The sequence below is a fragment of the Rana temporaria genome, chromosome 5, assembly GCF_905171775.1.
Source record: "Rana temporaria chromosome 5, aRanTem1.1, whole genome shotgun sequence".
NCBI classification, from domain to species: Eukaryota; Metazoa; Chordata; class Amphibia; order Anura; family Ranidae; genus Rana; species Rana temporaria.
In genome coordinates this window covers 414,566,619-414,592,472 of record NC_053493.1, presented here as the reverse complement: position 1 = coordinate 414,592,472, position 25,854 = coordinate 414,566,619, and the positions used below count along the sequence as shown (strand labels likewise).

Genomic DNA, 25,854 nt, shown 5'->3' with positions numbered 1-25,854 from the left:
TTCCCGTCGTATACTTACCCCTGTTTTTAGCAGGCGCAGCCAATGTTAAGTATAGCTGGCGTTCCCGCGTTGAATTTGAATTTTCCGACGTCGTTTGCGTACGCCGATTCACGAACACGCGCGTCGCAAGTCCCGCTCACGTCGAAACCACTGACGTCCTAGTGACGTCAGTGGGAGCAATGCACGCCGGGAAATTCCCCGGACGGCGCATGCGCATTTAAATCGGCGCGGGAACGCACCTGATTTAAATAGTACACTCCCCTAGCCGCGGAATTTGAATTCCGCCGGGGGATTTAGGATCCGCCGTCGCAAGTTTGGAGGTAAGTGGTTTGTGAATTAGCCACTTGCCTCCTAAACTTGCGGGAGCGGATCTTAATTCACGTAGATCGAGCGGATCTATAGATCCGCTGAGCTACGTGAATCTGGCCCCCTGTGTTTTTTTTAACAGCAGCCCTGTTCTGTTGGGAAGGTTTTTCCTCACTTCCTGTCAAGAATAACAGGGAAATCTCTCCAGCTGGGTTCACACTACTACACTACTTTCATCCTACTTTGCTCTGTGTTCAATGTTTCCCTATGAGAGCGTCTTGTAGCGTCCTACACAAGTCGGTCCGACTTTGAAAATGCTCCCTGTACTACTTTTGGTCCTACATTGATCCTACTTCAGGGCCATTGAGTATCATTGAAGTCGGACCAAAGTAGTATCCTGTTCATGAAAGTAGGATGGATGTAGGACCAATGTAGGATCAATGTAGGACCAATGTAGCAGAGCAAAGTAGGATGAAAGTAGTGTAGTAGTGTGAACCCAGCCTCCAACAGCAACACAAATTCATTGGGGTTGATTAACTAAAGCTGGAGGGTGCAAAATCTGGTGCATCTCTGCATAGAAACCAATCACCTTCCAGCTTTTTTTGTCAAAGCTTAATTGAACAAGCTGATGCTAGAAGCTAATTGGCTACCAGGCTCAGCTGCACCAGATTTTTCCATCTCCAGAGTTAGTAAATCGACCCCAGCGCAGGGTATGTACTGACAATGTTTTCATTGCTGTCTGTGCCCTCCTGTCCCGGTGACACCCTGTTGGAAGGCAACATGAGTTAATATAACAGTTGTGGAATTTCGCTTCCTGGTTCATACAGCCAGATGGCCCCAAGTTGTAAGGACATTCAAAGCTTTGAAACATATCAGAATCTGCATAGCAAGAGGGCATGGCTCCAGCCCACCTGGTGTGATGATACAAGCTTCAAAGAGAGCAGTGATGATGATGATTGATGACAAAGTTGGCCCAGGGCTCATGGAGATGATATGGGCAATACTGCCACCTAGAGGCTAATGCAATATATTACAAGGACTATCTTTGGCAAATACCTCATTGGACAAGATGCAAGTGGGGGTGGTTATGAGTGGGAGTGTGTGTTCGAGTAAAAAGCACACAAATAGCCAGATTCAGAAAGACTTAGGCTGGCGTATCAGTAGTAAATACGCCAGCCTAAGTCTGAATGTGCGCCGGCGCTAATTTAAGCGTATTCTAGTAACCAGACACGCTTAAATTAGGCTCAGATACGAGCGGCGTAAGTGTCTTACACCCTCGTATCCTAAAGTGTAATTTTTAGGCTGACCGCTAGGTGGCGCTTCCATTGCGGTCGGCGTAGAATATGTAAATCACTAGATAAGCCTATTCACAAACGTACGCCCGGCCGACTGGGCAGCACAGTGGTGCAGTGAGTAGCACTTTCACCTAGCAGCAAAAGGGTTGCTGGTTCGAATCCTGACCACGACACCATCTGCCTGGAGTTTGCATGTTCTCCCTGTGCCTGCGTGGGTTTCCTCCCACACTCCAAAGACATGCTGGTAGGTAAATTGGATCTTGTCCAAATTGGCCCAGTATATATATGTATATCTGTGTGTATGACTGTATGTCCCTAGCGTGTCACGATCCTATGGGGTAAAATGACCGCACCAGCCAAACAGACTCTGGCTGGAAAAAGCGCCCAGAGGTGATTCAGTTCGCATGAGTAGCGCTATACAAGTCATTCATTCAGATACGCCGTTTACGTAACGCATTATCAGGCCTGTAGTTATTCCATCAAATAGCTGGAATAGTAATGTTAAGTATGGCCGCCGTTCCCGCGTCGAAATTTTAAAATTTTACGTTGTTTGCGTAAGTCGTCCGTGAATAGGGATTTACATCATTTACGTCCACGTCAAAATCAATAGGACCGTGCGGCATACTTAGCCGCAATGCACACTGGGATATGTAGGCGGACGGCGCATGCGCCGTTCCAAAAAAACGTCAATCACGTCAGGTCAAACAAAATTAACATAAAACACGCCCCCTCAGCCTATTTTGAATTAGGCGCGCTTGCGCCCGCCCCATTTACGCTACACCGCCGTAACTTAGCAGGCAAGTACTTTGTGAATCAGGTAACTTACGGCGGCGTAGTGTAAATGCCATACGCTACACCGCCGCAACTATGCGCTCGCTATCCTGAATCTAGCTAATAGAATGAGTTCTGCCTCTTCCATTGCAGGCCTGTGCATGAGCCTGATAGCTCTCTCTTTCTATCATCTTGAGGCCTTGCTCTGGATGCTAGCTCGGGCCTAAACCATGAGGCCCAGACTCTCCTGCCATCTTGAGCTCAGCCCATGGGGAGTCTACCTAGAGGAGGCGATAAGTATCTTTGATGATTGTTGTTATTCAGAGTGTCGTGGTTAATGATTCATACTCTGAATGGTCTAAGGTTATCAGTAGTGTACTCCAAGGTTCAGTGTTGGGACCCTTATGCCCTGTACACACGATCGGTTCGTCTGATGAAAATGGACCGTTTTCATCGGACGAACCGATCGTGTGTGGGCCCCATCAGTTTTTTTCCCATCGGTGAAAAAAAATAGAACCTGTTTTAAAATTTTCGTATGGTTAAAAAACCGATAGAAAAAAACGATCGTCTGTGGGGAAATCCATCGGTCAAAAATCCACGCATGCTCAGAATCAATTCGACGCATGCTCGGAAGCATTGAACTTCATTTTTCTCGTCACGTCGTGTTTTACGTCACCGCGTTGGACACCATCGGATTTTTAACCGATGGTGTGTAGGCAAGACTGATGAAAGTCAGCTTCATCGGATATCTGATGAAAAAATCCATCGGTTCGTTTTCATCAGACGAACCGATCGTGTGTACAGGGCATTACTTTTTAATATCTTTATAAATGATATCAGGGATTAGATGAAAAGTACCATTTCTGTCTTTGCAGATGACACCAAGCTATGCAGTGGAATAACGTCCTTACAGGATGTCTCCAATTTACAAGCCGACCTCAATGCTCTGTCTAATTGGGCGACTATGTGGCAGATGAGTTTTAATGTTGATAAATGTAAAGTTCTGCACTTGGGGTCTAAGAATATACATCATACATACTAGGGGGAGTACAACTGGGGGGATCCGTAGTGGAGAAGGATCTGGGGGTTTTGGTAGATCATAAGCTCAATAATAACATGCAATGCCAAGCTGCGGTTTCCAAAGCGAGCAAAGTCCTTTCTTGTTTTAAGAGAGGTATGGACTCCAGAGAGAGAGATATAATTTTGCCCCCCCCTGTACAAATCATTAGTAAGACCTCATCTGGAACATGCAGTTTTGGGCCCCAGTTCTCACAAAGGATATTGGGGAACTCTAGAAAGTGCAGAGAAGGGCAACCAAACTGATAAGAGGCATGGAGGAGCTCAGCTATGAGGAAAGATTAGAGGAACTGAATTTATTCTCTCCTGAGAAGAGGAGAATAAGGGGGGATATGATCAACATGTACAAATATATAAGGGGTCCATATCGTGAACTTGGTGTTGAGTTATTCACTTTACAGTCAACACAGAGGACAAGGGGGCACTCTTTACGTCTAGAGGAAAGTAAGAGCTGTGAAAATGTGGAACAGACTCCCTCCAGAGGTGGTTCTGACCAGCTCAGTAGATTGCTTTAAGAAAGGCCTGGATTATTTCCAAAATGTACAGAATATAACTGGGTACTAACATTTATGGGTAAAGTTGATCTGGGGAACATCCGATTGCCTCTCGGGGGATCAGGAAATAATTTTTTCCCCTGCTGTAGCAAATTGGGTTTTTCGCCTTCCTCTGGATCAACTGTGGGTATAGAATTGAGTATATGGGATTGTATGACATTATTATTGTTATTATTTTTATGGTTGAACTGGATGGACTTGTGTCTTTGTTCAACCTAACTATGTAACTATACATGTTGTAGATATCTGCTGTTTAGTGTGTGATATTCCTATTTTCTTGGGAAATAAATGTAACATTGCTTACTAAGCAGCTGTGTTTGTTATATCATTGTGCTTATCTGACTCTTTAGATTAGCCAAGTTATAGGGATAGGCAATTAATACTTATAGCTATATAGGTTACAGTAGAGTGTATATTCTTGCGTATTTACTTAACACCCCCATCCACTTTTTCTTTTATGGGTGTCACACGGACAGGAAGTGAGGTTAAAAAGAGGGTTATGTTTTGCCCCTTTATACAAACGCTGCTTAGTAATAATCATAAAAACTAGTGCATAACAAAACTCACAAATAAAACTTCACTTTAGAAAAGTCAAGAGTTTATTAATATTAAAGTAGATAAAAAAAGTAACAAGAGACAGTATAGAAAATATTGCGTTGTACAGTGTTAGGTGGCTGACACATTGATGAGCTCTACTTTCTAAAATTTCCGTTTTTTAACCTCAACAATGCCACTAAAATAAAAACCGTTGAAGTTTTTTTTTTTTTGTCATTCAGAGTATCAGACCTAACACAACACAGATTGTGGATGGAATAACCTGACCACGTTGGAAGATTAAGAGCATCCTACAATAATTACACACAGGGGTTGATTTACTAAAACTGGAGAGTGCAAAATCTGGTGCAGCTCTGCACAGAAAGCTTCAGCTTCCATTTTTTTTTATTATTGAACAAGCTGAAGTTAGAAGCTGATTGGCTTCCATGCATAGCTTCCCCAGATTTTGCACTCTCCAGTTTTAGTAAATCAACCCCAAAGTTTGGATCTGGCTGGTACATAGTGCAGAACAAATGTTTATTAGAGATCAGACCCAGCTGACCTTTTGCAAGCTCAAGTAATCCGCTAATTATGTATTTTCTGAATATAAAATGGCTCCACAATATTAATTTACTATGACCCTTCCAGTAGACATGTGCACACTGAAATATTTTGTTTCGGAATTTCCTTTTCGTCCAAAAAATAAATGTATTTTGTTACTTCCGAAATTCGTTTTTATTTATTTTGTTTTGTTAAAAAAATGCATTGGTTCAAAAATCCGAATGAATTAAGGTCGAATCTGTCAATTGAAGGCTTATGGTGTCTGTCGAATGTTCTAAGAAGATTTGATGAAGCAGCTGTACAACGCCGCAATCGTACATTTCCAGTTGAATGCTCCGCCCACAAGCTATAGTAGAATTCTAATGTTGTATGACGAGTAATAATTATATTTATTAATTATTATTACTAGTCAACCAACATGAGAATTCTTCTATAGCCTGTGGGGGGAGCATTTGACCATAAATGTCCGTTTGCCGCGATCGTATGTTTTTAGCTGCTTCGCAGAATATTCATGTCTCTATAATGTCGAATCTTTTCTCTCTATGTAGAATAATCTTGGACTAATAGAGTTAGGTTAGGCACATTCGACCACAGGTTCGATAGACACAGATCGATATTGTCACTGTCATGTCGAATCGTCTATCTATATCGAACTGTTGTCGCAACGAAACAAAAATAAAGCATTTTTTATGTCGGATTTTTCGGATTTCGGATTCTGCACGTAGTTATCGTTTTGTTAAAACGAAGGCAAAAATCCCCGAAATTCGGACGAAAACTAATGCACATGTCTACCTGCCAGTTCCAATTGTGACCCTGAAGAAAATGCGTATTGAGGTATTAGAGGAGACAAGTCCATCAGCTGGTATAATTGCACTTAAAGAAACCCTAACGGAACCCAAAGGGACATGGACAAAGTTAAGTAAAACCCCAGAAATCGAATCTTCCCCACAGAGATTCCGAGAGATGACATGCACATGCTTTAGGGCACCACCATTCATTAGACCGAGTCACTGCTTCGAACAGCTTCAAGCGTTAAACTTGATGTTCCGGGATTTTTCCTCTGTCTCTTTTATGATGGTGGTAATTTTTTCGAAGATTTGTTCCCAAGTTATGGTGCCAGATTCGTACTGCTGAATAAGCTCCTTTCTTTTCTCTTCTGTGATGTACTCTGAATGAAGGAGCTCCCACAGAGAATGCGATTCACCTTCTAGTTTGAATCCTCCAATGTTTACCTGGACTCTTACAGATTTCAGGAAGGTAGCCGTGTCTGGTTTTTGGGAAACTACAGTAACAGTTTTAGACGATGAACCACTCAGCGTTGCAATAATTCCGTTAATGGTGAGAAAGTACTTCTTGAGGAGCTCTAGACGCATAGCTTTGGTGATGCTTTTGGATTGAAGTAGGTCCCACAATGGAATGCTTTCTCCTGTAAATTCGCTGCTGGAAATGGAGACAGTAAATGCCTGAAGTGACTTTGTAACTGGTTCTGGAATGGACTCAAGGCTTAATTGTTCGGTTTTTAGTGTGACCTTTTGGCGACTTGCGATCTGGACACTGGTTTTCTCAGCTTCCATGAGAAGTTGCATTATCCTCTTCATGAGATCTTGAAGCCCACTGGCACCAGTCTCATACCCTCCTATGAGTTCATTCCTGGTATCGCCGGTTATGTATGAAGAGTGCAGAAGATCCCAAAGGGAATATGTCTTACTTGGCTGTTGACCCACTGTCACATCGACTTCTACTGACTGGAGTAAATTTTGGGTCTCTGCACCTTTGTTGGCTTGTGCAGATTCTTGGCTGGTTGAGGAGCTCTCGAGACTTTGGGCAATGGAGACTTCTGTTGCATTTCCCTTGACAATGTTGGTGCAAACGCTCATGACTTCTCTAACAGAAAACTTGTAAGTTTGTAGCAGCATGTTTCTAGTCTCCGCAGGTAAATTTTGGCTATGCAAGAAATCCCATAAAGAAATACTGCCTGCTTCAGATGGATGTCTTGATAGGTTACTTGGAATCACTTTTAATGCTTTTTGTAGCTGGTCTTCTGAAGGCCAATGTGATGTCTCATCTGAAACTGATAGTACCGTGTGCTCCTGAACAATCATTGTCTTCCTTGATTGCATCTCTGTTTTTTGTATCAAGCCTAAAACAATATTGATAATTTCTTCGATCGTCAGTGTTTGGGACTTGAACTTTTCAATCAATTCTTCTCTTTTATCTTCAGGAATATATTTGGAATGGAGCAGGTCCCAGAGTGACATCGCTTTTTCATGAAAGTCCCCGATGGAGATTTCTATTTTTACAGACAGGAAAGATTTTCTAATGGCTTTAATTTCTGGCGATAGTTTTTCTTCTTTCTCTGTATTATCTGTCTCAGTAATTATGGTAACAAGAATGGTAATAAGTTCCTCAATAGTCAAGGTGCCAGCACGGTATTTTTTCAGGAGCTCTTGTTGCTTTTCTACTAAAATATACCGAGAGTAAAGAAGATCCCAGACAGAAATGTTTTTCCCTTGAAATTCCCCAACTGAAATTTGAACAGCTTTAGCCTGAAGAGCTGATTTGATTTTTAGATCTTCCTTTATAGCAGAGGCATCTTTTACATCTAGCATATACAGTCCTGTCTCTGGATCTTGGACACATCTTTGGATTAGCTGCAGATAAGTGAGGTTCTCATGAGTGTTGGGATCAAAGAATCCCTTTGTATCATCAGACGGATCTGAGAGGATCTGGTTCATTTCTTCATCAAAGTACCCACGTTTGTATGCAACCCCCACGGGTACACGATGGCTGTGTATGGGATCGATAATTCCACCAGTGGCAATCTGGGCTTCCAGGAGACGTATGCCATGATCCTTAACAATTAGATCTTTCTTCATGGCCTGGAAGAGAGAGATCTTCCCATCAGTGTAGGGGTCATTATAGCCAGTGACTCCTCTTTCTGCAGACAGAAGTTTTCCATGTACGTCATGCCCAATCAGTCCTGCAGCTAAGGCCTCATCTACAGAAAGCTTTTTGTTCTGAATAGGATCAATCACATATCCTGTAGCAGCCTGTGCTTCAAGCAGTATCAAAGCTGTTCCGGGTCTCAGTATACGTTTCAACATGGCATTGTAGATGCTCAGCTTTTCTTTTTTGGAAGGATCAGTCTTTGATGTAATAAACACTCCAGCAATGCTACTAGATCCTTCAAGATATTTTTTCACAGAGTCCATCTGAGTGACCTCTTCTACAGTCTTGTTGCCCTGAGTCAGTTCATCCAGAGTTTTCTGGTCTATGATTTCTGATTGATGCAGTTCAGAGGCCGTCACCTGCCGACGGAGACCCTTAAACTTTAATTCACGTCTCTTTTCTGTCTCTTCGATTATTGTGATAATGATTTTTAAAATCTCATCGGCTGTTAAGGTTCTCAATTTGTATTTTTCAAGTAGTTCATTTCGTTTCTCCTCAGTGATATACTTTGAATAGAGAAGGAACCAGACAGAAACATTTTGACCTTTGAATTCTCCAACTGTGACCTCCGTGAGCTTCAGCTCCAACTCCTGTTGTATCTCTTTCTCTCTTTTGATTCTAAGACTCTCTTCAGTTTCCTCGATTATTGTAATAATTATTCTTATAATCTCTTCCTCTGTTAAAGACCCCAGTTTGAATTTTTTAAGCAGTTCAGTTCTTTTTTCCTCTGTGATGTACTTAGAGTATAGAAGGAACCATAAAGAAACATTCTGCCCTTTGAATTCTCCAACATTGACTTTAGTGAACTTCAGTTCAAATTTCTGTTGAATTTCTCTCTCTGCTTGTATTTGCTGGGTGTGTTCAGTCTCTTCGATTATCGTGATAATTATTCTAAAAATCTCATCCTCTGTTAAGGACCCGAGTTTGTATTTCTCAAGTAGTTCAATTCTTTTTTCCTCTGTAATGTACTTAGAGTAGAGGAGGAACCATAAAGAAACATTCTGTCCTTTGAATTCTCCAACATTGACTTCATTGAGCTTCAGTTCCAGTTTCTGTTGAATTTCTTTCTTGGCTTGTATTTGCTGGGTCTGTTCAGTCTCTTCAATTATTGTAATAATTATTCTTAAAAACTCTTCCTCTGTTAAGGACCCCAGTTTGTATTTCTGGAGTAGTTCGGTTCTTTTTTCTTCTGTGATGTACTTGGAGTAGAGGAGGAACCATAGAGAAACATTCTGTCCTTTGAATTCTCCAACATTGACCTCAGTGAGCCTCAATTCCAACTTTCTTTGAATTTCTCTCTCTGCTTGTATTTGCTGGGTCTGTTCAGTCTCTTCAATTATTGTAATAATTATTCTTAAAAACTCTTCCTCTGTTAAGGACCCCAGTTTGTATTTCTGGAGTAGTTCGCTTCTTTTTTCTTCTGTGATGTACTTGGAGTAGAGGAGGAACCATAGAGAAACATTCTGTCCTTTGAATTCTCCAACATTGACCTCAGTGAGCCTCAATTCCAACTTTCGTTGAATTTCTCTCTCTGCTTGTATTTGCTGGGTCTGTTCAGTCTCTTCAATTATTGTGATAATTATTTTTAAAATTTCTTCATTTGTTAAGGTTCCAGATGCATACTTTTCCAGAAGTTCCCTTCGCTTCTCCTCAGTGACATATTTTGAATGGAGAAGGAACCACACTGAAACATTCTGTCCTTTGAATTCTCCAACACTGACCTCCGTCAGTTTCACTTCCAATTTCTTTTCAACTTCTTTATCTGCTTTTATTTTTTCTGACTGTTCAGTCTCTTCAATTATTGTAATAATTATTCTTAAAAACTCTTCCTCAGTTAAGGACCCCAATTTGTATTTCTGGAGTAGTTCAGTTCTTTTTTCCTCTGTGATGTACTTAGAGTAGAGGAGGGACCACAAAGATACATTCTGTCCTTTGAATTCTCCAACGTTGACCTCAGTGAGCCTTACTTCCAATTTCTGTTTAATTTCTCTTTCTGCTTGTATTTGCTGGGCTTGTTCAGTCTCTTTAATGATTGTAATAATTACTCTTAAAAACTCTTCCTCAGTTAAGGACCCCTTTTTGTATTTCTCAAGTAGTTCAGTTCTTTTTTCCTCTGTGATGTATTTGGAGTGGAGGAGGAACCACAAACAAACATTCTGCCCTTTGAATTCTCCAGTACTGACCTCAATGAGCCTCTTTTCCAATTTTTGTTGAATTTCTCTCACTGATTGTATTTTCTGGGGCTGTTCAGTGAGCTTAACATCTAATGCTTGTTGAATTTCAGTGTCTTTATTGGTCTCTGATTCATCAATTAAGGAAGCAATTGTTTGCTTTAAATTTTCCACAATGAACTTATGTTTGGTAAGCTGGTCATTACGCATGTCCTCAGGGAGATAATTGGAATGGAGTGCACCCCAAAGTGAAATTTTCTGCTCTTGTTGTTGGCTGGTTTTAATATTGACCACAATTGCATTTAAGGCTTTTTCAAGTTCATCTGTGGCTATTATTGACGTTTCTCCTGGCTTTGGAATGGTGGCCTGATTAATGGTGACTGTGATGATTCTAACTATCTCTTCTAGTGTCAAGACACCTGAGAAATACTTCTGTAAGATGTCTTCCTTTTTGGTTACTTCTATATGCTCAGAGTTGAGAAGGTCCCACACAGAGACCTTCTGACCCTGGAGTTTGCCCTTGGTAATCTCCACAAGCTCAGACTGGAGAAGGCTCTTCTTCTTATTTTCTCCTGTAATATCATGGACTGCTTCTTCTAGGCTAAATCCATTTACATTCTGGCTACTATGCTGTTTTTCCCATTCTTCAATGGCTGATTGAATACTTGAAATAAATTCCTCTACTGTTATAGTCTTTGAGTTATACTTATTCAGAAGTAGCTGTCTCTTTTCTTCTGTGAAATACTTGGAGTAGAGAAGTTCCCAGGAGGACACAGTTTGTCCTTTATATTGCCCAACTTTAATTAGAATAGTTAGTGACTGCAGACTAGTCTTTTCAGCTAAGGCAGCTTGTTTGTCTTTCATGGTCAGCATGTACAATCCTGTATCTGGCTCTTGAACACATCGGCCAAGTAACTGCAAGTAGGTGAGGTTTTCGTGAGTGTTGGGATCAAAGAATCCCTTTGTGTCATCAGTTGGATCCGAAAGTACCTGGTTCATCTGTTTATCAAAGTAACCCCGTTTATATGCCACTTCCACTGGGACTCTGTGACTGTGTACTGGGTCAATGATGCCCCCGGTGGCAATCTGGGCCTCCAACAAACGGATACCATGATCTTTTACAATAAGGTCTTTCTGAATGGCTTGGAAAAGGGAAATTTTTTCACTAGTATATGGGTCATTGTAGCCAGTTACTGCTCTTTCTGCAGATAGAAGTTTTGCATGAAGTTCCTGGCCTATTAAACCAGCAGCTGCAGCTTCGTCTACTGACAGTTTTTTGTTGCTCACAGGGTCAAGAATAAATCCAGTGGCAGCCTGAGCTTCCAGAAGAACGAGAGCTGTTCCTGGTCTTAGGATGTTCTTCAACATAGCATCATAAATGCTCATCTTATTTTTCTTTGAAGGATCTTTAGGGGATGGAACCAGTACTCCAGCTATACAGCTTGTTCCCTCCAAGTATCTTTTCACACTTTCCATTTGAGTCACCTCCTCTACGGTCTTCTGTCCTTGAGCCAACTCTCTTAGCGTATTCTGGTCAATAATTTTTGACGAAAGCAGTTCAGATGCAGAAACTTGTCTTCTGAGGCCCTTAAATTGCAAACTCTTACTGTGTTCCTCTGTCTCTTGTATTATTGTTGTGATAATCTTGATAAGCTCATCAATGTTGATTGCGCCAGATTTAAACTTCTCAAGCAGCTCACATCTTTTCTCGTCTGAAAAGTACTTGGAAGTTAGTAGGGTCCACACTGAGTATTTTTGACCTTTGAACTCGCCTTCTGTTACTTCAATCTGGGTGGTCGCCACAGTGCTAAACATTTCATCCGTCAAATTGCAGTCTATTACAACGTGAGATGGGATGCCCCTATAATCACCGTATTCAATGGTCTGAATAACAAGTTGTATTATGTCTTTAAGAGTTAGCTTGTAGTTCCCGAGCAGCTCTTGTCTTTTTTCATCTGAGATGTATCTGGAGTGTAAAAGGTCCCACACAGAAACCTCCCGCCCAGCATACTCTCCTTTTCTAACATGGATATTGATGCTTTGCAAAGCTTTCTGAATCTCATCTTCTTGTAATGAAGGTTCAGGCTGTATCTGCTGCTGTACTGATATGACTGAACGTTGAGAGGCCCCTTCAGTTTTAGATTCAGTAATGGTTGTAATGAGAATCCTTATCATTTCTTGTATGGTCAGAGTTCCATTGTTATATTTTTCCAACATTTCCCTTTGCTTCTCTTCGGTGATATAATGAGAATTCAGAAGCTCCCACACAGATGCATATTCTTTAAAGTCTCCTATAGACACGTCCACCTTTTCTGATTTCAGCAAAGTCTCTTTATCTGCTGATGCTGTTGTCAATGGTATGGTTCCAGTAATAAGTTTGATAATGATAGTAATAAGTTCATCAACAGATACGGTTTCTGAACTGTACTTTTTCAACAGCTCTTCTCGTTTCTCTGTGGAAATAAACATGGAATTCAGATGCTCCCAGATGGAAATGTTTTTGTCTTGCATGGGAGTCTGTTGGACCCTAATATGTTTTGTTCTTAGAATAGTCTCTTTCCCAGTCTGGGTAGATGGAACTTTATTTACATTCACATCCAGCAAATACAGTCCAGTCTCTGGATCCTGGGCACATCTTTGGAGCAACTGCAGATAAGTGAGGTTCTCATGAGTGTTGGGATCAAAGAATCCCTTTGTGTCATCAGAGGGATCTGAGAGGATCTGGTTCATTTCTTCATCAAAGTATCCACGTTTATATGCAACCTCCACGGGTACACGATGACTGTGTACAGGATCAATAATTCCACCAGTGGCAATTTGGGCTTCCAGGAGACGTACGCCATGATCCTTAACAATGAGATCTTTCTTCATGGCCTGGAAGAGAGAGATCTTCTCACCAGTGTAGGGGTCCTTATAGCCAGTGACTCCTCTTTCTGCAGACAGAAGTTTATCATATATGTCATGCCCAATCAGTCCTGCAGCTAAGGCTTTCTCTACAGAAAGCTTTTTGTTCTGAATAGGATCAATCACAAATCCCGTAGCAGCCTGTGCTTCAAGAAGTATCAAAGCTGTTCCGGGTCTCAGTATACGTTTCAACATGGCATCGTAGATGGTCAGCTTTTCTCTTTGGGAAGGATTAGTCTTAGATGTAACAAACACTCCTGCAATGCTGCTGGATCCTCCAAGATATTTCTTCACAGAGTCCATCTGAGTGACCTCCTCTACGGTCTTGCTGCCCTGAGTCAGGTCATCCAAAGTTTTCTGGTCTATGATTCCCGACTGGAGCAGTTCAGAGGCCGTCACCTGCTGACGGAGACCCATAAACTTTAATTCAGACCTCTTTTCTGTCTCTTCGATTATTGTGATAATGACTTTTAACATCTCATCAGCCGTTAAGGTTCCTGATTTGTATTTTTCAAGCAGCTCATTTCGCTTTTCCTCAGTGATGTACTTGGAGTAGAGCAGCGACCACAAAGAAACATTCTGTCCTTTGAAGGTTCCTGTGTTGATCTCCGCAGACTTTAATTCCAATTGTTGTTGGATTCCTGTTCCAGCTTTAATTTCAACATTCTCAATTAATCCAAGGATTCTCTGTTTAAGTTTTTCTATGGCAGCTTGGTGTTTTTGTAGCTGGGTGTTGCGGCTATCATCTGAAACATATTTAGATTGGAGCACTTCCCAGAGAGACACTCGTTTACTCTGAAACTCTTCTGCCTGTACGTGAACAGTAAAAACTGTTAAGGCTTTGTGGTCTTCATCTGTATCTGGTTCTACATATTGTTTTAGTTTAGGAACAAAGCCAATATCATAAACTTCTTTTTTCTCTATGGTCACATCTCTCTTAATTTCTTCGGTAATATCTTGGACTGCCACTTGCAGGCTAGCACCATCCACAGTTTGGCTACTGCTCCGTTGTTCCCATTCTTCAATGGCTGATTGAATACCTGAAATAAGTTCCTCAACTGTTATAGTCTTTGATTTATACTTATTCAGAAGTAACTGTCTCTTTTCTTCTGTAAAATACTTGGAGTGGAGAAGCTCCCAGGAGGACGGAGTCTGCCCTTGATACTGTCCAACTTTAACTTGAATAGTTAGTGACTGCAGACTAGTTTCAAAGGTCTTTTCTGCTAAGATAGCTTGTTTGTCTTTCATGGTCAGCATGTACAATCCTGTATCTGGCTCCTGAACACATCGGCTAAGTAACTGCAAATAAGTGAGGTTTTCGTGAGTGTTGGGGTCAAAGAATCCTTTAGTGTCATCAGATGGATCTGAAAGTATCTGGTTCATCTCTTCATTAAAGAAGCCACGCTTATATGCCACTTCCACTGGGACTCTGTGGCTGTGTACTGGGTCAATGATACCCCCGGTGGCAATCTGGGCCTCCAGTAAGCGAATACCGTGATCTTTTACAATGAGGTCTTTTTGCATGGCTTGGAAGAGGGAGATCTTGTCACCAGTATATGGGTCTTTATAGCCAGTTACCGCTCTTTCTGCAGAAAGAAGTTTTGCATGAAGTTCATGGCCAATTAGACCAGCAGCAGCAGCTTCGTCTACTGACAGTTTTTTGTTGCTCACAGGATCAATGATAAATCCAGTGGCAGCCTGAGCTTCGAGAAGAACAAGAGCTGTCCCTGGCCTCAGGATGTTCTTCAACATAGCGTCATAAATGCTCATCTTATCACTCTTTGAAGGATCTTTAAGAGATGGAACCAGTACTCCAGCTAGACAGCTTGTTCCCACCAAGTATCTTTTCACACTGTCCATTTGAGTCACCTCCTCTACGGTCTTCTGTCCTTGAGCCAACTCTCTCAGTGTAGTTTGGTCAATAATTTCAGATGTAAGCAGTTCAGATGCTGTAATTTGTCTCCTAAGGCCTTTGAATTTCAATTTTTTGCTATGTTCTTCAGTCTCTGTTATAGTAGTGGTGATAATTTTGATAAGTTCATCTATACTTAGTGTGCCAGAATTAAACTTCTCGAGTAGCTCTCGTCTTTTCTCCTCTGAAAAGTATTTAGAGTTCAGAAGATACCATACAGAAAGGTGCTGACCCTTGAACTCTCCTTCAGTTACTTCAATCTGCACGGTCTGCACAACATTGTAAACTTCCACTTTCAAATTGTACTCAGTTTTGAATCTGCTCTGATCTACTCTGATAGAATGCACCACCAGTTCCATGATGTCTTGGACAGTCAGTTTGTATTCTTCTATAAATTCTTGTTTGGTATCTTCAGGAATATATTTGGAATTGAGCAGATCCCACACAGAAACTTCTTGTCCAGCATACTGACCTTTTGTGACTGGAATACTGATGTTTTGTAACGCCTTCTCAATCTCATCATCTTGTACAGAATGATCAAGTTCCACAGGCTTCCCATCCGGTACAGCTACACTCTTCTGGACCACCTTTGTTGTTTCTGTTTCTGTAATGATGGTGATGAGAATTGTGATAATTTCTTGTACGGTCAGAGTCCCAGACTGTATCCTTTCTAATATTTCCTTTCGTTTCTCTCCAGAGATATAACGAGAATTCAGGAGCTCCCAAACAGAAATGCTTTGTCCTTTGAAGTCGCCCACAGACACGTTCACCTTTTCCGACTGGAGCCAAGTCTGGGTTTTAGCTACTTGCTCAGCGGAGTCTGTGGTGTCAGCTTGAGACACTGTTGTACTGGCTTGAGATAATATTTGCTCTTTTTCATTAACGACTTTAATAGTTATGGCCAGAATTTCCTCGATGGTCAAAGTACCAGCTTCAAATTTCTTCAGTAGCTCCTCTCGCCTCTCAGCTGTGAAGTATTTCGAGTTGAAAAGCTCCCAGATGGAAACACTTTTTCCTTGAAACTCTCCGATGGCAATCTGAATAAAACTGGATTGTAATTTATTTTGGACCTGTGTTGGGGAGAACTTGCTGTCTTTAAGCTCCAGCATATACAATCCAGTGTCAGGGTCTTTGACGCATCTCTGGAGCAGTTGCAGGTAGGTGAGATTCTCGTGAGTATTTGGGTCAAAGAAACCTTTTGTGTCATCAGTGGGATCTGAAAGAATTTGGTTCAGTTCTTCATTAAAATAGCCCCTCTTATAAGCCACTTCCACGGGGACACGGTGGCTGTGTACCGGGTCTATTATGCCACCAGTAGCAATCTGGGCTTCCAGTAGGCGTATACCGTGCTCTTTTACAATTATATCTTTCTGCATGGCTTGGAACAAGGACATTTTTTCACCAGTGTAGGGATCATTGTAGCCTGTAACTCCTCTTTCTGCAGACAGAAGTTTCTCATAAATTTCATAGCCAATCACCCCAGCTGATAACGCTTCATCAACTGAAAGTCTACGGTTTTGTATGCTGTCAATAACAAATCCTGTAGCGGCCTGGGCTTCCAGAAGAACCAGTGCTGTTCCAGGCCTTAGAACACGCCTCAGCATGGCATCATAGATATTAACCTTTTCTTTTTTGGTGGGGTCAAGTTTTGAAGGGATAAGCACCCCTGCAATGCAGCTGGTGCCTTCAAGGTATCGTCTAATGGAATCTATTTTTGCTACTTCATTCACTGTCTGCAAGTCCTTCTTTAAACCATCAAGAGTCTCTTGGTTGATAATTTCAGCATCAAATAATTCTGCAGCGGTCACCTGCTTCCTCAGTCCCTGGAACCAGATGTCGTTTTGACCCTTATCATTTTCTTCAATGACTGATGTGATGACACTTACAATGTCTTTAAGTCCTGAAGAAATTTTGGTTTTATATAACTTGAGGATCTGCTTTCGTTGTTCTTCAGAGATATAGGTGGAGCTCAAAAGTTCCCAAAGGGAAATATCCTGACCTTTGAACTTGCCACTGTTCATTTTTACAGTGGTTTCTTGCAGGAGCTTCTTGGTTGGCTCATCAATGTAGAAGTAATCATCACGCTTTTCAGTCAGTGGAAGCAAATAAAGTCCAGTTTTTTTGTCTTTGACACATCTTTCGAGCAAGTTTTTATATGTAATTCTTTCATGTGTGTTGGGGTCTACAAATTCTTTCTTTCCAGAATCTGAGATGAGAAGGTAAAAGTCTTCATCCAGATAAGCCCTCTGGTATGCTATATGCAATGGAATTCTATGGCTTAAAACTGGGTCTACAACCCCTCCAGTCGCCAGTTGGACGTCAAGGAGAGAAATTCCTAGCCCTTTGGGCACAATTTCTTTCTTGATGGCTTGGAAAAGAGAAATGATTTTCCCAGATTCTTTATCTGTATATCCAGTAACTGCCTTTTCAGCAATTTCAAGCTGTTCTTGAACATCAGAGTTAACTAGACCTTGGGACACTGCATTGGGAAGGGAAAGCACTTGATTTTTGATGGGGTCAATAAGATGGCCAGTGGCAGCTTGGGCTTGAAGAAGAATCAAACCAATGTCTCTAGATAGGATTCCTCTACTTACAGCTTCATAGATACTTAGTGTTTCATTGGTAGGTAGAGATAAAACTCCAGCAATGCAACTTGTTCCTTTCAAGTATCTTCTAACAGAATCCAGTTCGGAGACAGCTTCCACAGATATTTTGCCTTCTTTCAGGTCACTTAAGGTTTTTCGGTCAATTATGTCTGCATTGAACAAATCAGTGGCACTTACTTCTCCACGAATTCCTTTCAGTTTTAGGCTACTGCTCGAAAATTCATATTCTTCTATAACTGTAGTGATGCTGGAGATTAGCTGCTCTACGGTGAGTACCCCCAAGATGTACAGTCTAACAAGTTCTCTTCTTTTTAGGTCTGTGATATAATGAGAAGTGAGTATTTCCCAAATAGACACAGTTTGATTGGCATATCTTCCAAATTGAAGTCTAATGGTTCTTGACTGTAAGTCAGCTTTCATTTTGTCAGTGATATAGAAGTAGTTTTCACCTCTCTTTACAACCTGTAACAAATACAACCCAGTTTCGGGATCTTGGATACACCTTTCTACTAGCTGCAGATAAGTAAGGTTCTCGTGAGTATTGGGGTCAAAGAAACCTTTAGTATCATCGTTGGGATCTGACAGAATTTTGTTCATTTCCTCATCGAAGTAGCCTCGTTTGTAGGCTACTTCTACAGGGACTCTGTGGCTGTGGACTGGGTCAATAATGCCACCTGTGGCAATCTGAGCTTCCAGCAGACGAACACCATGGGTCTCAACTATGAGATTTTTTTGCATGGCTTGAAACAAGGAAATCTTCTCCCCACTAAATGGATCTTTATACCCCGTCACGGCTTGTTCTGCAGACAGCAACTTGGCATGTACTTCGGACCCTATTAGACCCTGAGCAAATGCTTCTTCAACTGACAGCTTCGCATTCTTAACTGGATCAATTATAAAGCCTGTGGCTGCCTGGGCTTCTAAGAGTACCAAGGCAGTACCAGGCCTCAAAATGCCTTTCAGCATTGCCTCATAAATACTCATCTTTTTGTTTGTGGCCTGAAGAAGAACACCAGCAATACTATTTGTTCCTACCAAGTAACGTTTAACAGCGTCCATTTCTGTCACTTCATCTATGGTCTTTTTTCCCAGGTTCAGCTCATCCAGAGTTTTCTTGTCTATGACGTCAGACTGGAACAGGTCACTTGCAGACACCTGCCTCCGAAGACCTTTGAACTTGATCTGTGTACTTGTTGCCTCAGTTTCCTCAAAGATGGTGGTGACCGTCTTTATGATTTCCTGTAAAGCTTCAGAGCTGCTGGTTTTGTATTTAAATAGGATTTCTTTTAATTTATCTGCACTGACGTACTCCGAATTTAGAAGCTCCCAGAGAGACACGGTTTGGCCTTTGAACCTTCCTGCATTGACAGTAACTGTAAATGATTTGAAAACATCAATGAAATGTCCTTCAGCATAAAAAGCTGCAGTCTCCGAAAGAGCCAGAAGCAGCGAGCCTGTCTCTGGGTCGGTGTAGCATCTCTGTTTTAGTTGCTCATAGCTCACTTTTTCTTTGGTGTTTGGATCAACGTAGACTTTCAGGTCTGCTGTTTGTTTGGATATTTCTTCGTCCAGAAAGCCCAATTTATATGCCAGCTGTATCGGTACAAAATTACAATGAAGAGGATCAATTATTCCACCTGCAGCCAACTGGGCTTGGAGGAGTGGAACACCTTCTTTCTCTGATATCAGTTTCTTCTGGATTGCCTGACCTAGAGATATTTTGTTTCCTGTGTAAGGGTCGGTGTATCCACTTACCGCACTTTCTGCGGTCAAGAGTTTTTCATGAAGTTCAGGGCCTACGACCCCAGTTTTCACTGCACTGTCAACTGTATACTTTTCATTCTTTACTGGATTTATAATAAATCCTGTTGCAGCTTGGGCTTCTAGAAGCCTTATGGCATTGGCAGGAAGAAGTAATTTTTTTTCCAATGCCTGATAAATGCTCAACTTTTCCTTTGTAGATGGCAGGAATACTCCAGAGATGGAACCGGTGCCCTCTAGACTTTTCTTCACTTCAGCTAACTGAGAAATCTCCTCAACAGACTTGAGGCCCTGAACAAGTTCATCAAATGTTTTCTGTGTAATAATACCTAAGTCTAAGAGCCATACAACTGGGACGGGACCTCTAAGTCCTTGAAAATTAATGTGAGTTGTCCTTTTTATTTCATGAATTCTGACTATTTGTAGGATTTCAGTGGTCAGTTCCTGAAGGCTTAGTTTCTTAGCTCTAAATTTTTCCAGGATTTCAAATTGCTGTTCTTCAGTAAAATATCCGGAATGAATCAGTTCCCAGACTGTGATGTTTCTCTCTTCGATCCTAGCAGTCTTCAAGAGCTGTCGGACTTCTTCATCAGAATATAAATTTATTACTGGAACCTCTGCAAAATCTTGGGGCAATGGAAGCAAATGGAGACCAGTTGATTCATCTTTTTGGGACCGACTGAGAAGTTCGGAGTAAGTGACTTTTTCTTTGGTAGTTGGGTCATAGAATGTTTTTATGTCATCTGTAGGGTGAGAGAGATCTTTAAGTAGCTCCTCGTTAATATAGCCATGCTTCTTGGCTACAGAATCTTTAAGGTGGAAGCCATGTATTGGATCAATGACTCCTCCAGTAGCTAGCTGGGCCTCGAGAAGCTGTTTGGCATGCTTTTCTTCAATAAAACCTCTCTTCATGGCTTGGAAAAGGGAGATTTTCTTCCCTGAAAAGGGATCTGTGTAACCTGTTACAGCTTCCTCTGCGTAAGCAAGTCTCTCATAAAACTGTGGATCGACAACAGCTGCTTTGAGAGCCTCATCAACTGAGAGTTTCAGGTTACTGACCGGGTCCACTATGTGTCCGGTAGCAGCCTGAGCCTCTAATAACGGCAAGATGGTGCTAGGCAGCAACATTTTATTTTTTATTGCTTCGTAAAAACTGAACTTCTGATTGGAGGGTTGGATAATGACTCCACCGAGGACACCAGACCCTTGCAAGCTCTTCTTAACTGTGTCGATTTTAAACACATCCTCCACTGTCACTTTTCCTTCTAGGATTTGCTCAAATAATTCTTTTTCAATGATCTCATATTCCAACAGCTCATGAATGTTCACTTGTCCCCTTAATGTGGGAACGCGGATTTCTGTCCATTTCTTTATTTCCTCTTCGATGATGATGATAATTTGTTCGAGGGTCAACTTTTTCAGTCTAAACTGCTCTAACAGCTCTCTCCTTCTCCACTCACTGAAGTACTCGGAGTTGATGAGGAACCATGCGTTTACTGTTTGCCCATGGAATCTTCCATATCTGACATAAATATCCACATTTCTGAAAGAATTCCTGATGTGGTCATTAATATTGAATTGTTGCTGCTTGCTAACCAAGGGTAGAAGACAAAGGTTAGTTGATGGCTCTGTAATGCATTTCTCTTTCAGCTGTAGATAGGTGAGGTTTTCATGTGTGTTTGGATCAAAGAATCCTTTTGTGTCATCGCTTGGATCTGAGAGTATTAGATTCATTTTTTTGTCAAAATAGCCTCGCTTGTAGGCAACTTCGACTGGGATTCTGAGGCTGTTTATTGGGTCGATAATGCCGCCAGTGCCAATCTGGGCTTCGAGAAGCCTAACGCCGTGTTCTTTGACAATTAAGCCCTTGTTCATTGCTTGAAACAGGGAAACTCTTTCACCTGTGTATGGATCTTTGTATCCGGTAACTGATTTTTCTGCTGACAAAAGTTTTTCGTAGTACTCAGGACCAATAATATTTGCCTTGAGGGCATCTTCCACTGAATACTGCTTGTTTTTCACTGGATCAATAATATAACCTGTTGCTGCTTGTGCTTCAAGGAGAATCAAGGAGGTCCCTGGTCTTAGGAAGCCTTTTCTCTTTGCTTGGTAGATGCTGATCTTTTCTTGGGTATCTGCTAGGATTAATCCACCGATGCTTCCAGTACCTTGCAGGTATTTCTTGACCGTGTCAATGCTTCCCACATCCTTTGCGGAAGCTTCACCTTGCTGCAGTTTATCAAACAAGTTCTTGTCAATAATTTCTGACTCCAGCAGTTGGCCGGGAGTTATGGATTCTCTAAGGCCTTTAAACGTGACTTTGGTGGAGGATACCACTTGCTTAATCTCTGCTTCGACTTTTTTAGACAGTTCTTCTACTGAAAGACTTCCAGCTTTATACAGGTTGATGAAAGATTGTCTTAATTCAAAGCTGAAATATTCTGAGAAAAGGATTTGCCACAGGGAAACAAGATGTCCTTTAAACTTGCCAAATGTAAGAGTCAGTTTTATTCCATCTAAAATCACTTTGGTTTTATAATCTATAAATGAATGTGCGGTTTTCTGTGCATCCTGTGTGTTATCAAATACAGGAGTCAGGTAGAGCCCAGAGTGAACATCGATAACGCTCCGTTCCAGCAGTTGTTCATAGGTAACATTTTCTTTTAAGTTTGGATCGAAAAATCCCTTAATGTCATTGGTTTGAGTGAGCAAAACTTTATTTGTATCTTCATCAAAGTGACCACGTGCGTAAGCCACCTCCACTGGAACACGGTGCTTTTTTGATGGATCAATGATTCCACCTGTGGCAAGCTGGGCGTTCAGAAGATGGATGCCATGATCTTTTGTAACAAAACCCCTCTTTATTGCCTGGAACAATGAAAGTTTCTCTCCAGAAGAGGGATCTTTGTAACCTGTGGCTGCCTTTTCAGCGAACAGAAGTTTTTCATAAAGCTCAGGTCCTAGCAAGCCATTTTTCACTGCATCGTGCACAGAAAATTTCAAGTTCTTGACAGGGTCTATCAAATATCCAGTGGCGGCCTGGGCCTCAAGGAGAGCTATGGACGTTCCTGGCATGAGAAGATGTTCCTTGAATGCTTGGTAAATGCTTATTATTTTATTGGCTGAAATATCTGCCACTCCAGCAATTAAGCCAGTTCCCTGAAGATAGCGCTTCACGCTCTCCTGTTCAGCAACATCTTGGACGGATAGTTTTCCTTGCTGGAGGCTTTCAAATGTTGCCTGGTCAATGATATTAGAGTTCAGTAACTCATTGCTTGTAACCTTTCCCCTTATACCATGGAAGGCAAGTTTCAAAGGAAAGAAGTATGCGTTTGAGTCTGGATCAAATGTGGCTCTCGATCTAAGTTCCTGATAAGTAACCCAGTCATTAGTGTTGGGATCCAGGAAACCACGATTTATGGATAACAGTTGTGCCGTATCTTCATCCAATAAACCTCGTTTATAGGCGGTTTCCAAAGGGACATGAAAACTGTGGAATGGATCAATAATGCCTCCTGTTGCAAGCTGGACTTGAAGAAGATTAAGGCCCAAGTTTCGATCAATCAGCTCTTTTTTTATTGCTTGAAAGAGGGAAATGTTTTTCCCAGTGTATAGATCGTTAAACCCAATGACCGCTCGTTCAGCAATCAGTAGCTTCTCCTTGAGGTCAAATCCCACCACTCCTTCTTGAACAGCTTCGGTGACAGTGAAAGTTTTTTTCTTCTCTGGATCTATGATGAAGCCTGATGCTGCTTGAGCTTCCAACAAAGCAACTGCATAATCAATTGGAAGAAAGTTTCTCTTCAAAGCCTGATATATACTGATTTTCTCCTTTGTGCTTTCTACGTGTACTCCTCCTAGGCTCGGCAACCCATTTAGATACTGCCGGACCTCTTGCAGTTCTCCCAACTTATGTATGGTTTGTTTGCCTTCTCTGATTTCATCATACTGAACCTGAGTAATTATGTTGGCTTTGAACAATTGCTCCAAATTGACGGACTTTCTCAGACCCTGTAGACTTTCCTGTAGAGGGAGAAGTACCAGTCCAGTCTCTGAATCTGTGAAGCTTTTAGATAGAAGCTCCTGAAAGCTAGAGCCTTCCTTTGTATTGGGATCAGCATAACAGCTTGATAACTCTGATGGCCCAGTAAGCGTTTTGAACAAACTTTCGTCTATGTAGTTAAGTTTCAAGGCTTCGGAAATTGGTACTCTGCTTCCAGTCACGTAATTGATGATTCCACCAGTTGCTATTTGGGCTTGTAGAAATCGCACTGCGTCCTTTTTCTCAACCAGACCTTTTTTAAATGCTTGAAAGAGAGATATTGTTTCTTCTTTGTATTTGTAGCCTGTGGCTGCACTATTTGCCAGCAGCAGCTTTTGTTGATACTCCGGCCCCACAATGCCTTGTTGAATAGCTGCTTCTACAGTCAGTTTTTGATTGTTCAATGGATCGATGATATGGCCAGTAGCAGCTTGGGCTTCCAACAGAGCCAAAGCCACCTCCTCGGAAAGAAGATTTTTCTGTAGGGCTTGGTAAATGCCCATTTTTTCCTTTGTCAGAGACACGGAGAAGTCACCAGTGCTTGGAGTGACTTTAATGGGTTCAGTATCTTTATCCTGGTGGCATACAGCCTTGTGGTGGCCTACAGACCCATGAATGTGACTGGTGGCATGGTGGCCTACAGAACCATGAATGTGAGTGATAGCTTGGTGGACCTCGGCTCCACCGATGTGGCCGGTGACTTTGATTTGTTCATCAGCTTTCCCCTGGTGGCATACAGCCTTGTGGTGGCCTACAGCCCCATGAATGTGAGGGGTGGTGTGGTGGCCTACAGCCCCATTAATTTGAGTGGTGGCATGGTGGCCATCGGCTCCACCGATTTGGCTGGTGACTTTGATGGGTTCATCAGCTTTCTCCTGGTGGCATACAGTCTTGTGGTGGCCTACAGCCCCATGAATGTGAGGGGTGTCGTGGTGGACTACAGATCCATGAACATGAGTGATGGCATGGTGGACTTCGACTGCACCGATGGGGGCGGTGACTTTGATGGGTTCATCAGCTTTCTCCTGGTGGCATACAGCCTTGTGGTGGCCAACAGCCCCATGAATGTGAGGGGTGGCGTGGTGGCCCTCGGCTCCACCAATGTGGGCGGTGACTTTGATGGGTTCATCGGCTGTCTCCTGGTGGCATACAGCCTCGTGGTGACCTACAGCCCCATGAATGTGAGGGGTGGCATGGTGGCCCTCGGCTCCACCGATGTGGCCGGTGACTTTGATGGTTTCATTGGCTTTCTCCTGGTGGCAAACAGCCTTGTGTTGGCCTACAGCCCCATGAATGTGAGTGACACCGTGGTGGCCCTCGGCTGCACTGATGTGACCAGTGACATGAAGACCCCCGGACGCATGATGGCCATGAGAACTGGACTCTTGATGGCTGTGAGAACTGGATGAATGTGAGAACTGCTGAAAACCTTGTAAAAAGTGAGTTTCAACCTTGCCGACCGTCTCTTTCACTGTGTGAGAAACCTTGTTCTGCTTCTCGTGTGCGTGATGACCTTTGCGCTCCATTATTGTGGCCTGTGACAACTTTAATCCACACTCTTGCCAGACTTTTTTTCAGATTCTGTTAAAAAAACAAGAAAAAGAAAAAAGAATAAAGATTAGCTTTGTGTATAGCAGGTGTACACTGCAACAATAAATATTCATCTGCATCCTACCAGATAATTGTCACACAGTTTTAGCACGCCACCCCGTGGCAAACTGGATACTGTGATCCTTGGCAGAGGTAAATTGCAATAAATTATATTTATAGTCTTGAGATTTGCATTATATTTACATAGGAAGCAAAGCCCGATAAAGGAAATAAAAGGAAAAAAAGGAAGGGAAAGAAAAAAAACATGAAAAGGAAAGAAAAAGAAAAAAACATAAATAGAAAGGAAAGGAAAGAAAAAAAAATGAAAGGTTAAGGAAAGGATAGGAAAAAGGAATGGAAATGATTTGAAAGGAAAAAACTGAAATGAAATGAAAGAAAAAAAAAACACGAAAAGGAAAGGAAAGAGAAAAGAAAAGGAAACGATAGAAAAAAATGAAAAGGAAAGGAAATAATAATAAAAAAAAAACATAGAAAGGAAAAAAAAAGGTAAGAAAAGGAAAAAAAAGGAAAGAAATGAAAAGGAAAGGAAGGACGAAAAAATGAAAAAGAAAGGAATGAAAGGAAAGGAAAGGAAATGATAGAAAAAATATGAAAAGGAAAGGAAATGAAAGAAAAAAAACATGACAAGGAAAGGAAAAAAGGAAAGAAATGGAAAAAAAGGAAAGGGAAGAAAAAAATGAAAAGAAAATGGAAAGGAAAGAAGAAAAAATGAAAAAGAAAGGAATGAAAGGAAAGTAAAGGAAAGGAAATGATAAAAAAAATTAAAAGGAAAGGAATGGAAAGGAAATGAAAGAAAAAAA

At 41.6% G+C, this 25,854-nt stretch overlaps 1 protein-coding gene across 1 annotated transcript in view; it reads right to left on the bottom strand.

The window, feature by feature from the left end:
- Nucleotides 1-5,744: 5,744 nt before the first annotated feature.
- Nucleotides 5,745-25,854, bottom strand: part of EPPK1 (epiplakin 1) — a 79,114-nt gene continuing 59,004 nt past the window's right edge. Inside the window, exon 2 of the mRNA XM_040355097.1 lies at nt 5,745-25,024. Coding sequence (XP_040211031.1) covers nt 6,124-24,969 — 18,846 coding nt within the window. The 5' untranslated portion in view covers nt 24,970-25,024 and the 3' untranslated portion in view covers nt 5,745-6,123. The remainder of the gene's footprint in view (nt 25,025-25,854) is intronic.